This window comes from Lissotriton vulgaris, chromosome 8, assembly GCF_964263255.1.
Source record: "Lissotriton vulgaris chromosome 8, aLisVul1.2, whole genome shotgun sequence".
Taxonomy (NCBI): Eukaryota; Metazoa; Chordata; class Amphibia; order Caudata; family Salamandridae; genus Lissotriton; species Lissotriton vulgaris.
Genome location: NC_141696.1, coordinates 1,459,930,776 through 1,459,947,233, shown reverse-complemented (window position 1 = coordinate 1,459,947,233; position 16,458 = coordinate 1,459,930,776). Strand labels below are relative to the sequence as shown.

Here is a 16,458-nt window from a genome sequence, read left to right as displayed (position 1 = left end):
CGTCGAAGCACAGGGGCTCGTGGCGTCCCCTCGGTTGCCCAGGGAAACGGCCGGGGTGGGCGCGAGGCTGTTTGTCTGGGAAGAGGAGCCGCGGACTCAGCACGTGCCTCTCGGTCCCGGGACAGGCGCGAGGCCAGGCGGACAGCGCGAGGCAGGAGCGCGAGGACCGGTCCGGCCGCAGCCGGCGACGAAGGCTGGAGGAGTAACTGGGGCTGCGCAGAAAGCGCAAACTGGACACGCACCACGAGGAGCACGGGCGCATTGTGCGTTTCACGCGCAAACTGGGCACGGGTCGGGCAGGGGTGACAGGTGTGACAGACCGCGCAGCGGAAGCACGGACAGGTGCACTGATATACGGCTCCACAAAAGGTGCCCGCTGCCTGGCCAGAGGAAGGAAGGGCACCTGTGCGCACCTGGCTTTTGTTCGGTTTTTGTGGCATCCTTTGTTTCCTCGCTCATCCTTGGAGTTGGCACGAGCGCTGGGATTGGCAGCAGGATGGGCAGCGTGTGAGCCGCCCATGCCCGGTGTTTCGCCGCTGGATTTGGCACCTGCAGCCCGGGGCTGAGCAGCAGCAAGGACCCCACCCTCCGCCGGTGCGCGCGGCATGAAGCCCACTGAGGGGGTCCGCTGCAGCCTGGAGCTCCTGCTCTTCCTGGCTCTGGGAGGTAAGTGGCCCCGACCCCGCGGCATGGCTGCTGCCTGCGCCACCTTTAGAGCTTACTTCCTGCCGGCGGCGCTCTAGGGGCCACCACCATGGGAATGCGGCTCAGCGTGGGTTTTAAGATGAGGTGTGTTCATGCATGGACATGTTAGCGTGTCTCGGAAGCAAAGGTGTCCCTTTTCACTATAATTTCTGGTCTGACTCTTGGGTGCCCAGGAGCCGCCACATGCTCAAACCTGGGGTGTCGCGCGCTGTTCTCACTTCTAGGTGCTGTGGAGCGTCTGTGCCGCCGCCCCTGTCTGCTCGTCAACTCTGCTCCATAGTGTTCAGAAACTTCTGACAGCACGGCGCGGCGCTTGGTCGTCAGTGACATGCTCCGCTAGAACTACCCCCTCTGAACTGGTGGGCCCCCTGTGAACTGCTCTGACCCCTGTGTGTTGGCCACCTGCTCTGGCCGCTCTGCGCTGGGAATCTGCTCTGACCCCTGTGTGCGGGGCATCTGCTCTGGCCGCTGTGCGCTTGGCATCTGCCTTGACCCCTTTGCGCTGAGCATATGCTCTGACACCTGTGTGTTGGGCACCTGCTCCGAACCCTTGTGCTCTGGGAATCTGCTCTGACCCCTGTGTGCTGGACATCTGCTCTGACCTCTGTGTGCTGTATATCTGCTCTGACCCCTGTGTGCTGTATATCTGCTCTGACCCCTGTGTGCTGGACATCTGCTCTGACCTCTGTGTGCTGTATATCTGCTCTGACCCCTGTGTGCTGTATATCTGCTCTGACCCCTGTGTGCTGGACATCTGCTCTGACCTCTGTGTGCTGTATATCTGCTCTGACCCCTGTGCGCTGGGTATCTGCTCTGACCTCTGTGTGCTGTATAACATTTCTGACACCTCTGTGCTGGATATCTGCTCTGACCCCTCTGTGTTGGGCATCTACTAGTCTGACCACTCTGTGCTGGGTATTTGCTCTGGCCACTCTGTGCTGGGTATATGCTCTGACAACTCTTTGCTGGGTATTTGCTCTGACCACCACTCTGTGCTGGGTATTTGCTCTGACCCTTATGCGCTGGGCATTTTCTCTGCTGTAATCGTAATTGCTTCTCGGTGTTCACCCATAGGTGCTGCCCTATTTTGACTCCTGTGTGTTGGCAGCTTGAGCTACTGTGGCCTCTATGTGCTAGGTACCTGCTCTGACCCCTGTGCGCTGGGCATCTGCTCTGACCCCTGTGCACTGGGTATCTGCTCTGACCCCTGTGCACTGGGTATCTGCTCTCACCCCTGTGCACTGGGTATCTGCTCTGACCCCCGTGTGCTGGGCATCTGCTCTGGCCCCTGTGCCCTGGGCATCTGCTCTGGCCCCTGTGCCCTGGGCATCTGCTCTGACCCCTGTGCGCTGGGCATCTGCTCTGACCCCTGTGCGCTGGGCATCTGCTCCGACCCCTGTGTGCTGGGCATCTGCTCCGACCCCCGTGTGCTGGGCTTCTGCTCTGACCCCTGTGCACCTTGATAGCACACTCATTGGCTCAAGACGCCTTGGTGTGGCATTCCGTAGCCCAAGACCCATTACCGTGGCATCTTTATCTCAGCATCTTCTAGTGTGTAATTTTCTGGCATGAGACACCCTGATATGGCACTCCTGGAGTGGAGACGCTCAGGTACGGCACTCTTTGGTTGATGGCACATTGTGTGGTAACTATCTTAGACCCTCTTGACGGTCCCTGGCCCGAGACCTCTTGGCACGGTAATCTCTATCTTGCCACTCTATTCTGGTGCGCTCTCTCACTCAAGATAAACTGGTCAGACATTCTTTGACTCAAGATTTCCTGGAGTGTCTCTTCATGGCTTAAGATTCCTGGTGTGTCTCTTCATGTCTTGAGAGACCTGGTGTGGACCTCCTTGCCTCAATCTCTCCTGGTATACCCTCCTGGTGTGGACCTCCTTGCCTCAATCTCTCAAGGTATACTCTCCTGGTGTGGTGATCCTTGGCTCAAAACCCCCAAGCCTGTCCCGCTTGGCTCTGGATCCTCAGTGGGAGCACTCTGGCTCGAGCCCCCTGTGGTGGCACCCCATGGCTCGAGGCCACCTGATATGGCATTTCTGGGAAGGAGAGGGCCTACGGTGGCACTCCTTTCCTGGAGGCATCTTGATGTGGCACTCGTTTGGGGGACCCCCTCCAGGCACTCCCTGGCTCATGGTGTGGCAATCTTTAGCTGAAGACCCTCTACTGTGGCAATCCTAGAGTCGCGCCCACAAGTATTCCACCGCCTCGTTTGAGTCCTCTTGGTTCAGCCATCCGTGACTCCAGATGCCCGATGTGGCGTCCAGTAATTCGAGAACCCCTATTATAGAATCCTTTCTTTTGAGACCCATGGCACGGCTCAGCGTGACTCAAGATGGTCTTCTACACCCCATGCCTTGAGGCATCCCCTGTGTGAAGACCGTCTTGTGTGGCACCCTTGTTCCAGACACAGATGTGTACAAAAGACTGCAGAGCGCTGCATAGGGCCAAAGGGACAGATCCAGTCAAGGAGTGACCGGTGAGCCCCTGGCGTGGCACTCCTAGGATCCTCATATCCCAGGATGCCGCTGCCTTACTCAGGACAACTGTGTGTAGCATCGGTGGCTCGATGGGCCTGTATGTCACTCTGTGGAACTGACAACTCAACCTTGGGTTTCACAACCTTTGTGGGGCAGCTCAAGGCAAGTCTCCTTATAGTATGGGGCCTCCCAGGCACGCGCCAACTCCCTAACAACTTCCACTGGCGCTTGGTCTCCACTTCTTGGCGCTCAGACCATTGTAAGCTAACACACCGCCCGCTTAAGATGACACCCTTGCATGGCATCCAAAGGGCCTGGACGCTCTCTCCTGGCACCCACCTCACGAGCCGTGGCAGGTTTCAGCGCCACACGTACCTGAATGACAGTATCTGCGCCCAGACTCTGACGCAAAAAGTTGCATCTATTAGCCCAGGAGCGGGCGGTATTACCACCACATTTTCATGAACCGTCCACAGCAAACGTGATAATATGCACATGAATTTTGGGCTGGGTATTGGTGCAAAATGGCCGAGTAACATCAGAAAGGTATGTAATGTGACTCTGGTGCAACTGGCACTCACACGAGAGACTGTCCTTGAGAGTCCACTCACAGGGGTGCACGTGACAGTTGCAAGCTGTTTCCACTTGAGTGGAGCGCTGTGCCTCTTCCGGGTACAGGCATGCTCTGTTGCCATCTTCCCTGCTTCCGGATTGACTTCGTAAAGCCAGTTTGACTCCGTGAAGCCTAGCAGAGAGGATACTGCCCATCCCCCCTCCCCAGCGCATCAGATTTAGGGCACCATTCCCATGCCTAATAATAACTCTGTAGAGTCCTGCCGAGTCAGCGGTTACCTTAACATCCCCCCATCCTTTTACCTCAAACCAGCAGCCAGCCCTTGATCTTCGCCTTTAATCCACCACAGGTCAGAGTTGAATAGTCAGTGGCAGGCGTGTTTGCTGGCCCATGCACCTTTCTTTTGCAGGATGATCCAAAAATGCAAAGTTTGAGTTCCGGCAGCAGTGCCCCAGGGAAAGACATTGAAACCTGAATGAGAGAAATAAGGCGCAAATGTTCACAGAGTAAAACCCAAGAATGAACTCAGTTTCACAGGTCACAATCAACATCACAGTGTCTTGGAATGTATTGTTGTACTAATGGGGCTTTGTGGCAGAATAAGTGTAGAAGAAAACATGCCTGTTGCAGCCATTGTTCAAAGGAATCTGATTGTCGAGTGTAACAAAAGAGAGTAACGTCATCAAGAGATCAGTCATGAAAAAAACCCTAAGAAAGTGGTGGTAAGAAAACTTGGATGAGACATTAAGCGAGAGCGGTATAAACTGAGTAGCCCGCCCCATAGATGGTTGAAGAGGAAGGGATCCAATGTCCGTGTTATACTATTGAGCCCTGCTCAAAAGTTCTCTTTATTTCCTACTGCAATAAGAGAACTGCCATGTTGGATCCGGAAGCCCTGCCTAGGAAATAGGGGCAAATGACATGTCCTGCTGATGATCACTCGTCTTCCCCTCCCATCCACTGAAACCCAGTGCCAGCCCATGGACCAGGGGCTCTTGAACGGCTGACACCTTTGTCTCTATCAGAACCAAACAAGCTGACCAGTTACCTGAGAAGCAGAATCCGCCAAGATCTCCTCACGGGTCTCTTGGCGATAATCTTGAAGCCCTGACAGAGAACATTTTTAGGTGCTTTTCGTTAAAATAGGCATATAGTATGCATACAAATAGGATATTGCAAAAGAAAACTAGCAGCCTGTACTGATTATGGCATACTCGCCCTCTCTAACCCCGAGACCCCCTTTTCCAAAACTTCTGAGAACAATTTCTTCATATGCAGAGGTCTCTGTATACAAACTTAACACCTTATTTAGAATTTGAATTTGAATTTTAAAACATTTATTCAGCGCGCTTTTACCCAGCGGTTTCATGGCGCTATATGTGATGCAGTGGACGACAGCAGCTGGAAGAGGTTTAGGCAGTATAAGCTTGCGCAAATAAGAGGGTTTTAAGATCCTTCCGGGCAGTCTTGAGTACAGAATTCAGTGCCCAAACTGGGTGAATATTATACCTGCCACACTACAAATGCCATGGGGTATAATGCTCTTGTAATATGGCGGACGGGTCATCCGCCACGTATGTGACGCAGTATCTTGCCCTTCAAACTCAAAAACAAAGCCCTACATTTAAAATTTTAAGAACTGTCCATCAATAGTTTTTGTTGTCATGCCTAGATGGAGGGGCTGGGATTGATGTGGTATTTAAGCATGACTTCCTCGGACATCGAATCTAGCAGAGAGCAGAACATACGTAGTACTTTATTGAAGATATGTTATAATCTGTGAATGGTCCCATAAAAAGCATCACATAGTGGCAGAGTCTGTTTGCTCCATTAGTAAATTATTCAACATGCATGACCCTTGTTTCTCCAGATGCAGTCTTTCAATAAATTGACCCCAAAGTTTCTATAGACTATGGTTTAGAAAAGTACGTTTACTTGTAAAAACTGGAGGTTTCAACAAGCCTTATTTAAAAAAATATATATGTATATTCAATTAGCATTTCTAGCTATAAAGAGGTGGTGACGTGTTCGCACGCGGTGGAAGGCCTTTTGCAAAGGTTAACTGCTCATGTTTCAGTTGCTTATTTCTGTATTTGGATGTTAAACTGGTGAGATGCAATGTTTGCTAAGTTTAACATGTGTAAAAATGGCATAATAATGAAGTTAAAATATAGAAATGTGCCACAATATTCCCTGTCGTTTTGTAGACCCTACACCATAATTTGGTGCTACCCTGCCGCATACAAATAAGGATCTCGACAATTACAAAAACACGTGTCGCATTATCCTGCGACTCAGTGCGCTGTTTCCTAGAACGTTTTTACATGCGTTTCTCGTTCAATGATGCATTCATGCTGCCCTCAAAGTCCCTGGACCCTTTTAACCCTTGCGAGGCTGCATTTTGTGCTAAGGCGTGTACCATGATACCTGGACTGCTGGTACATGTTGTTCGGCTGCTTTTAACGCGTCTCGTTTCTTTGTTGCTTTCCTTCCACAGCTACCCCCACCCTCCACTTCCTTTTGAAATGCATACTCTTTTCCAAGTGTGTTTCTATTTCTGTTCACCACGTGCCTGTGCGCTTCACAGAAACAGAACGCGTTGAAGTTATCAGAGTTGCATGTTGTTCCCGGGTGTACAGAAAATTGGGGCATATTATCAAGGGGGTTTATCTCAGCTTTTTTGGCTTTAAAAGCCAAGAAAGCGGAGATAAAATTATCTCCCTATTACCTAGCTGCCGCTAACACCAGTTAGGGACAGCTAGTAGGAGATAGCGACCATCTTGGCCCCACTTTGCATGTCAGTGATATTTATCACTAATGAGATGCAAAGTGGGCGTGCCAAGATGTTAGTGACTGAAAACAGTCCCTATTATTGCTATCTCCTATTACCAACTTTTGGAGATATTCGCGCTAAGCAGGAATATCTCCCAAAGCTAAAACCTGCCCTGAGCAGTTCTTAGCCATGCTATCCAATGGGAGGTGGATAACATGGCTAAGAGCATTAGCTCGCTAATGCATGAATATCGCGGACTTTTCAGCGATATTCATGCTTTGCGGCGATTTTTCCGCATTTGCGTTAAACCTTGGTAATACCAAGGTTTATTTGCGGTAGAAATCGCCGCAGCGCTGCGGTAAATTTTTGTCTCCAACCAAGCAATAGCGATAATTATCGCTATTGCTTGGTAATATGCCCCATTGTTATTACATTTTGAAATTTTGAAATTTGAAATTTAAACTTTATTGTTTAGTTAATTAAAACCATAACAATTTGATGTATTGAGGACAAACATAAAAGTTTATAAATTATCATTAAAAGAAAAAGAGTAAAAAAAAAGAGTAAAAAAAAACATTTTATAAGAACAAGTATTAAGAGTCAATGATTATCCAAATTATTAACAATTAAGATCTTCATGTTGTTTAAGATGTTTCTCAAATGCCTGCAAGAACTTCACCAACTTGTTATTACATTTTTTAATATACCAGCAGGCACGCTTTGGGGTCCTTCCCCCTCTCAGAATGTCCATTACCTGTTGTGTGGGAGATGGTGAAACCTTAACAGGTCGGGAAGATTGGTGAAAGGCACCATGCACTAATAAGTGCACACACAACCTCCTCCTGTCGACCTGCCGCTTTCACACGCGTGCATATAGTCACATGCATGTTTGTGTAGGCCTTTTTTGTCCAGCTTTTGTACACCACGTAAACAACAGAGTTCAACCCTAGCAGGATGCCCTTGATTGTATGGAAAAGTTAGATATTTCCTGGTACCGGGCAGGCACCCCTTTCTTGTGCCCTTTTGCATCTATAAAAAGACATACTTCTCGAACACCTCTGTCTCACCGTCTTACTTTTTGGGGGAAATCAGCACAGATGTGTTATCTTCCAACGACACTTCTGCTCGCCACTTTTTAGCACTGTCTATATTTTCAGCACGTGATCAAAGCAATTTTCATCTGTTTCATTTCCTCGGGGTGCGGATACCTGTTTCTTGGAGACCAGGGGGTGTGTAATTTTCTGTGACCATCAACACTTAGGGGACACTCAGGGTGCCCATCTCTGACCTCCAAGAAGCCTCCCGTCTCTTTTCCCCAGGCACGTCTGTGTGGAAACTCCATAACTCCCCCAACAATTGCCACTTTCCCCTATACACAAAATGGAAGACCTTGGTTCAATATGGAGAATTGGGGTGCAAGCGGAATAGCCATCAGATCAAGGTGAGGTCCTTTTAGCTCTAAATCAATGTTTTTAATAGTCCTGAAAACACAGTAACTTAAAACCAATTGCACAGTGTTGTGTCGTTGATTCATAGATCCTTGTACAGTTGCGTCTGGTTCCCTGCTGATTAATCATGAGGTTGATTAGGTGCAGAACAAAAAAAAACTGAAGATGTTTGTCAGAGTCGTAGCTGACAATCAGCAAATTATTTGTTGACTGAGTTCCAAAAATATACCAACTTTATGTATGATGCTGAGCTCTGAATTAGCAAGCGACAACCAGCCCTATTTTCTGATGCCTTGTGGTCTCCATCACTGAAGCTGAAATTAGGACTTTGAATCGAACTGCTCTATTCCGGTCTCTTCTGTATTTAGCCATTCTTTGATGATTCCCACAAAAACTAGTAAAGTGAAACCCATTATTTGCCCAGGAGGGTCTGATCAAAGCTAAATGTTTAGCATATCTGTATAATGCAATTTTGCAGAGAGGAAACCTAGATGGAAACTCCTTGCATTATGTACAGATATGTTGAGAAGCTGGCATAGCATCGATGCATCTGTGAGGAACACCTCTGAGCAAGTGGCACACTGATGTCCAATAGGAGTCTTCCTTGCCCTTCTTATAAGGCCAGGAACCTCTCCCTGCCCCCACTTGGGTCCATATTCTTTTAGGAGTCTCTACAAGCGTACTGGTGGATCCCGGATGCATGACTGTTTCTAAGAGATAGGCATATATGTTTTATATTTACCACACATTTCTATAGGTTCTTCACTGTATAGAGTTGGATCCACAAAGCAATTACCAAATATGTCATACAGGGTCTGCTACTTTGTGTCTTTGTGCAGTTGATCCAACAAACGAGCTGGGATGGTTGGTTATGGAGTGATCCATTCATTTGAGCATAGTTTTTCTGAGTCTTTGGTGTAGAACAGAGCTAGCTCTGAGAAGTAGCTGAACACCTAATAGAGAACATATTGTAGTCTAACAAGAGAATCTCACATCTGAGGTTCTGCACGTAGAGCACCAAGGGCTTGGTTTAGAGTTGGGTATTAATGGGATCCCTTTGATAACAGACAGGTGCAGAGGAAATTAGTCGGCAACAAATCAGTTTTTTTTTTCCACAAAGGTGGCATGGAGGGGTAAGGTTGATGTGAAAGGCTTAAGAAAAGAATGGTATTGGGGAGTCGAGACACAATTTGCCTGGCATTGGGTACTTCACTATAGAAGGCTTGCTCCCCCTTGGCAATACTAGTTTATTGAGATAGTTATGTTTAGAGACCCTCAACAATGGACAACTTTTGCAAAATACGTAGACTAAACTCCAAAAAGTGATAGTAAATCAATTTTAACTCATTCGTTATCATGCTTTCCAACTGGGCTTGTAGAGAACAGCTGGCATGCGTTTTGTGGTTTCATAGTGTACAACTTTCGCACGGCCCGATTGCTCTATCAAGTTTCTAAAGGACATAAGGCAATTGGGTCCTTTATTAATAATAAAATCATGTGATAGTTTTGGGGTTGGAGATTGCTCGATTCTCTCTAGCGTCTTTGAATTGATTGACTAGAAAGAAGGTGCTGTAAATGATAAAGTAGCCCATAATATGACGTCAGTAATCCGTCATGTTTCATGTGCATGTAGGCGCTGCTCATTCTCAGATGCTCGTTTCCATGGCCTTGTGTTCTGGGCTTCCTAGAGGTGAAACTGCAAATGATGCTGTGCCTGGACCTTCACAGATGAGCAGTTTGCTTTTCATGTAGGCCTCTTTTGTGTACCTTTGTCGTTTACCTGGTGGTGTGAATTTGATGTGAAGCGGAATTTCCTCTGGCTGGTGACCAGGCTGCACTCGTAAAGTTATATCCCTGCAAATACATGACCTCTAAGGAATTACTAGCACATGGTACCACTTATGTAAAGGAAGGCAGTCCAGTTATGTAAGAGGGCATGGTAAGAGGTGCTCAGAGTGACACTGACACTGAGGAGCAGTTTTTAGTATAGAGAAACGTCTCCTTGAACCTGTGCCAAAAAAGAAGAGTGTCACCATATGGATACGTTTAGGACTTAGAACCCTTGTAGAAAGTGATCCTGGGAACGTGCATAAATATAAGTAGATGAATCTTTAGGAAGAGAGGCTCAGGTGATGAGCAAGGGAAGAGCCTGCAAACTGGGCCTAGAGCAGGGGTGTCCACTGTAGATTCAGGATAGGCGGCTTCATACCTGATTTCCTGAATACATTGGAAGTGACACGATTGCACCGGATGGCCGTGAAAAGAGGCTGGTGATTGAGCGCGAAATACCCAACATAGTCTGTTCCCGGAATGGGACAGTGATCTAGGAGCTTTGCATATGGAATAAACACGTTTATGCAGACTCTGCGGTAAAGTTTAAAGCTGTTGAGGAAGTGCTGTTCGACTTGAGCTCGCATCATATTGACTTCAGTTTGAGGAGTGTGTGGACAATATTCTTTTGCCCTGAAGAAGCCCGCAAGGGTGAAACACGTTGGCTGTTGTATGTTCAATAAGAATAAAAGGATCTGCAAAACTTAAAAGTGAAAGACTCAACATTTCTATCATTGTTTTCCTACATTATTTGTGGGATCTGCACCCTATGAACTCGTGTTCTCGTAACAATGCCTCTCCCATTCTCTGTACTGCTATGTTGTGTTTGAAACCATAGTAGGTGGCTGGTTTCGGGAGGTGGGCATTGGTTGTTAGACAGTACACAGAATAAGACGTGTAGTTTGTGCAGCAAGACATACTCTGCCGCCGTTCGTTGTATGTGGTAAAGTGATTTCCAGGATATCTGATTTTCAGGATATCTACATCAGACATGTTTCCATACAGTGAATCAAAATGGAATTTATACATAGAAAGTCACCGGGTATTTTGAAAATCGGTCACAGATCCGGGACCCACTTTGGACCCCCCTGGTTTGGAGATAGCCACAGCAAATGACATAAGACATTATGTCACAGAACATGCCATGCTGTAGGTATTTGTGCTTTTTTTGTGCCACCAGTAGTATTACGGACAGGGCGGTTTTAAGGTTTGGTGGTGCCTTGTGTCACCATTTTTTGGCACCCCCCAATGATCTATTGTCCTCACTACCACCGTCCTACAGTGCCCCTCATCTCCCCATAGCCCCTGTCTCACATGCATTTCATTTATTTCTAAAACACTGGTTGGGATTGGATTTACTATTAAGGATCTATTTCTACCCAAATGAACCCTTTTCAGCAACATTAGAAATAGTTAATGAAAGACGGGGGACATAGAGTCCTGACCTATATTATGGAGTTTGCATGCAGCTCTTTGATGACAGTTCATAGCTCACTGTGCTATATTATGATTGTAACTTGCAAACTGCAAGAAATGAAAGAATCTCTGTGAGAAAAACAGTAACCCACTGAGCTATCCACATAAAGTACAGTTCTGTGAATAGAATGGTACACATTCTTTCTCCGCTATGATCTCTCTCCAGCAGGAACAATAATCTCCCGTTATCTTGACATTTTTATTGTTGCCTGAAATCTGACGGGCACACAGAAAACTCTGCAGCAGGTGTTTGTAAACCTATAAGTATTTCTAAACACAGTGCCCCAAGGTTAGAGCCAGGTGCAGCTGCACCTGTAGCACTGTCCTAAAGCTGGCCCAGATTCCAGAACAGGGCGCAGGTACTTGTCCGGACCCTCCTGGAGTAGGGATCCCCTGGCCGCATCGCTGCTGCGGCTTTTCTCGCTGTGCGCGGCGGTTTTGTAAATACCGCGTTACATGACGAGCTCAGCTCGTCATGAGCGCACGGCAGGTAAGCCTCATGACGAGCTCGTCATCAGCGCGGAAGGTGTTAAGCACACATTTTACGCCAGCAGGGTCTCAAGGGGGTGTTGAGACCCTGCTGTGTCCAGGAAGAGAAGGGGCAGAACCAGGGTTTTAAGTGTGCTGGGTCTCACTGGTGCTGCGCACTAGCAGTTTTTTAAAGGGGGTCTCAAAACGGGTCTCTATCGGGCTCTGTTTTGTGCCGTGGCACAGGCGGTCCGTTTTTTTTTGGATTGCTTTAACAGCAGGCACATCGATGTGCGCGTGCTCACACTGCTCACTTCTCACTAGTGGAGAAGGTACGGCATGACGTCATGCCAGGTGAGTGTTGTAGGGAAGGGAAATCCTCTAAAGAGAGTCCTTTTCTATCTGGATTTTCCTTCTCTTTTTGAAACTCAGGAGCAGCAACATTGTGGTGGTGTCAGAAGGGCTTTACGTGGAAGAAGTTTCAGTATTACATACAATGAAGCCATAGTTGTTGCATATTTATCTTATGCAACTAACAACCTGTGACAAAGCCAATAGTTCTGGCTTGTTGTAGGTATGGTGTTACTTGTTATATCATATATCTGGATGCAATGACAGAAACAGCTAAATACAAGTCCGACAGCACACTATGCTAAGCACAGATTTTTTTTAGCTTACCTCTCTTTAAGCCACACCCTTAATTACATTGGCCCCCCAGTTTTTTCATCCCACTTAAAGCCCTGGGCAGAGCTAAGGTGGATTGATAGTGTCTCTCCTTGGGAGAGGTACAGGGGGTTCAAGCAACTATCGCCAAACCTGCTGCTGCAGTCTCGCCCACTGCAGGTTGAATAGAGGAAAGGAGAGGCGTGTTTACTTTGCGGAAGAACACTTTATGCTGGAACAGTTCCCTGCCTGCTCACTTCGTGCCTGCAAGGGACAGCCAGCACTCCCGAGCTTCAGTCTCCCGAATCAGTCAGTTTACCTAAACCTATTCCACGTGCATCTCAAATTGTCATTCCGGCACACCCGAGGCGTGTTTTAATGGCCTACTAAAAAGCTCCCTGTGGTGCGCGGAGAGTGACGCTACTAAAAAGCTCCCTGTGGTGCGCGGAGAGTGACGCAGAGCGCGGCGCGCGCTGGCAGCCGTCTCGGGCGTTCGCCGGGGATTCGCTGTGCGTGCAACAATGCTCTCGGGCGTCGCGACTAATTAGCGTGTTTAATTTGTGGCTCGCCCTCAAGGATGTGGTTTTATATGAATGAATGCATCTTTACATGTCCTACTGAGTAAACGAGGCACCTTCAGTTCAGTGGCACCCAATTAATTAAATGTACCACCTACTACTTGTTCTAAATGTAAGCTACTTGTGTGAGAACACATTGTTATGATACGTCTGCGCTTTCCCTTAATGCAAGAGACGCTGTCCAGTTATGAAGAGACCTCTGGGCCGTTCATTGCCTGGGCGGCTGGAGGACTCGTGTCTCATATGAGATTTGTCCCACTCAGTCCCAAGCCCACCCTCCTCTCCTTCGGGTGAACACTAACCATAGGACAGGGGATTGACTCCATGCACCTGGGAGTTTTTAAAACGTTTCTTTACCCTTCTGCACATGCGCTTTCACAATAGGACAACATTGCTGAGGACGCCCTGCAGGTGACAACAGCGCCTCACTGTATTTTTACCATGATTGGGCCTCTCAACACACACACCACGTGCTTTCAAATGTCTGTGATTCTCTGACCAGAAACATTCTTCACTTCCTGATGGAACTGGCACTTTCTGGTTGTCTGAAGCGAGGCCGCAGGCACAATAAATACATTGAGGGCTGCAATGAAGACTACTCACATGATGTATGTAAATAACGTTTGTGTTCAACGCACACAGCAATTAACACAATATGAACATCGTGTATTTCTGGGCATAAATCACACTTGGAAATATTACTAGCAGCACTAGGCCCAACCATGTTTCAACTACATCAGTAATATGCACACTTGGGAAAGATCCTATTCTCCCCCCAAAAACCCTCCAGCACCCTTATGCGGTGCAACACGTTGTGAACCCAAGGCCCACCCTAGCCATTCTTATAATCCAATACCACGCAGTTATAGGGTACACTCCAGGTCACAACCATATCGGAAATATGTACATACAGTATCCGGAGCAGAAGCAGGCTGAGGGCAATAGTCGTTCACTCAAAAAGGATTCCAGAAGGGCCTTCTGGCACCAGCCCAGTTCTGCAAATTACAGGAATGGAGCCCTGCAGTCTCTTGACCCAATTCTTATCACTCCCTGAAGCATTCCTTCAGCCCAGTCAATCACTCTCACTACCCAGGCCCAAGCCGGTTAATACTACCTGGCAACATGATGTCTTCAGAGTCTAGGTGAGGAGAGGGCAGTTGGTCCACCACACTGAGGGCAAAAAAAGGAAACAACTAATGGGGAAGGAAGCAGGGGAGTCTCTCGAAAGAAAGAGAGACCCGTCAGGTACATGTCGATCAGAGTCGCACCCAGGCAATCCTGGTACAACGTCTGGTGCGTGGTGAAACGAGTCTCACCAGACGATTTTGGCTACCCACAATGAAAAGTCACAACATCAGTACCTCCCTGGAGAGGAGCCCCAACACCTGGTGCATGTTGATACGAGTCGCAGCAGACTGTTCTGATCAGACACAACAAAGAGTTGCATATTCCGTACCTCCCTGGAAATGAGGCACAACGTCCAGAGCGCGTTGATTAAGGTCGCACCAGACAATCCTGGTCACTCACAACAGAGTTAAAAATCCCTGTCTCCCTGGAAATGAGGCACAATGCCTGGTGCATGTTGATAATGGTCACACCAGGCAATTCTGGTCCCACACACAGGCACAAGTTTAGCAATGTCACATGAGGTAGAATGAGGCACTAGTATAGTTATGCCCCTCTTCTGAGGGTCACAATCTGTGAATCGGCCACAGCACGCAATGAGCATGCAGTCAACGTGTCGCATGAAAGAGAGGCGGCACGATAGACAAAGCAGGCCCCGTTGGATCCCGCAACCAGTGAATTCTCTCACTACCAAAAAAATGCTTATGCGTGTCGAGGTTTGCACGATGCAGGGGCCACATGCCTTAGATGTGGGCGAGACACCTCGGGTTCCGCACAAGGCAATCCGGTCTCCAGGTACAATTCTTTGTTCCACGCTCACGCCACGCTACCAGTTGGGATCCTGCAGACAATGTTGGTACTTAAGAGGGCACCCCTCTGCAGGTGTCACATGTAGACAGTGTGGGTCCTCATAGGACATCTTTGATGACCCTGAGACCTCCAGAAGAACAGGGGGCAAGCCAACAAACCCTTGTAGAATACACTTCAGTGTGCCACACCGCAGCAGGTAGTCAGCCCAGACCAGCCACTATTCAGAAAGGGCACATGGTCCCTTTCAATAGCACTAATTTTCCTTGTGCACAAACACATTTCTCTGGCAGTGTCCACCACACAGCCAGATTTTCCAGCCCAGCATCCCCACAAGTATATCTCCCTCCTGCTAAAGTATGGCACCAGTGGTTATACTGAAGTGTGCCTTCAAAGAGGGAGTGGTTCAGAGGGTTTTCCTTCGTGCCACAGATGTCTCCTAAATTGCAGTTCCGTCTTCCCTGAGGCAGCGGAATGCGATTCTAAACTTTAGTGGGGCCATGATCTGGCGGGCCAAGTGGCAAAATCTCTTCCTCCATTCTATCCAGCCAGGCCCTCAAATGGCATAGGTCTGTCATTCCAGTTGCATGCTCAGTGTTTTATATCTGTTGCCGGAGACTTCCCAGACGTGCTCCAGTGTGGTATGGAGTCAAAACAAAAAGCACTCAGACTCTTAGAGCAGAGAATTGCCCACTTTTAAGAAGTGGCATTTATAAACCTCCTTTACCATCGGAAAGGGTTTGCCATTGGAAATTCAATGCTAGGAAACATTATGAAGCTGCCCCACTGCAATCCTCTATTGTAGTCTGAAGTAATTTAAATAATTTCCCGATGTTACCCTATGGGAAGAGCAAACCTCATAGCTAGTGAATACACAAATGGGTATTCCTCACTACCCGTCAGGGAAAACACTTGTGTACCTGCCTGGCCCTTCATCTACCACTCGCTTCACCCCTTAAGAAGTACCCTTTGGGTGCTCTAGCGGTAGTGAAAGGTCCTCTCAGAAATATCCACTAATTTAGAAAGGCCAGCCTGAGCATAAGTGCAATTGCGCACACACATACCTGCAATGGCAGGCTGGACACATGTTTAAAAACACCACAGGTGCAAGTGCATACACCGGCCTGCAATGGTGGGCTGGACACATGTTTAAAATCACTGTAGCTGCCAGTGCGCAGACACCGGCCTGCAATGGCAGGCTTGACACATTTAAAACCACTATAGGTGCAATTGCGCCTACACCGGCTTGAAATGGCAGACTGAACATATGCTTAAAATCACCATAGGCGCAAATGCGCATACGCAGGCATGCAGTGGAAGGCTGGTGGCATGTTTTACAAACACCAAGTAAGCACCACTTCCTAACATGGGGGAGAGCGCATACCCTCACACTGCATTTACAGTGGCAAAGTGCCCTTAGCCCATAGACCACAACAAGAGAATCAGAAAAACCCACAAGGTGTTGCATGGGAACAGCCGACCCCCTTAGTAGGAAAAGCCCACATGGGGGTTCTTCA

At 48.1% G+C, this 16,458-nt stretch overlaps 1 protein-coding gene across 1 annotated transcript in view; it reads left to right on the top strand.

Moving 5' to 3' along the window:
- The first annotated feature begins 238 nt into the window (after positions 1-238).
- Positions 239-16,458, top strand: part of IGSF11 (immunoglobulin superfamily member 11) — a 536,993-nt gene continuing 520,773 nt past the window's right edge. The window contains exon 1 of the mRNA XM_086933530.1: positions 239-666. Within this exon, the coding sequence (XP_086789656.1) occupies positions 606-666 (61 nt within the window). The 5' untranslated portion in view covers positions 239-605. The remainder of the gene's footprint in view (positions 667-16,458) is intronic.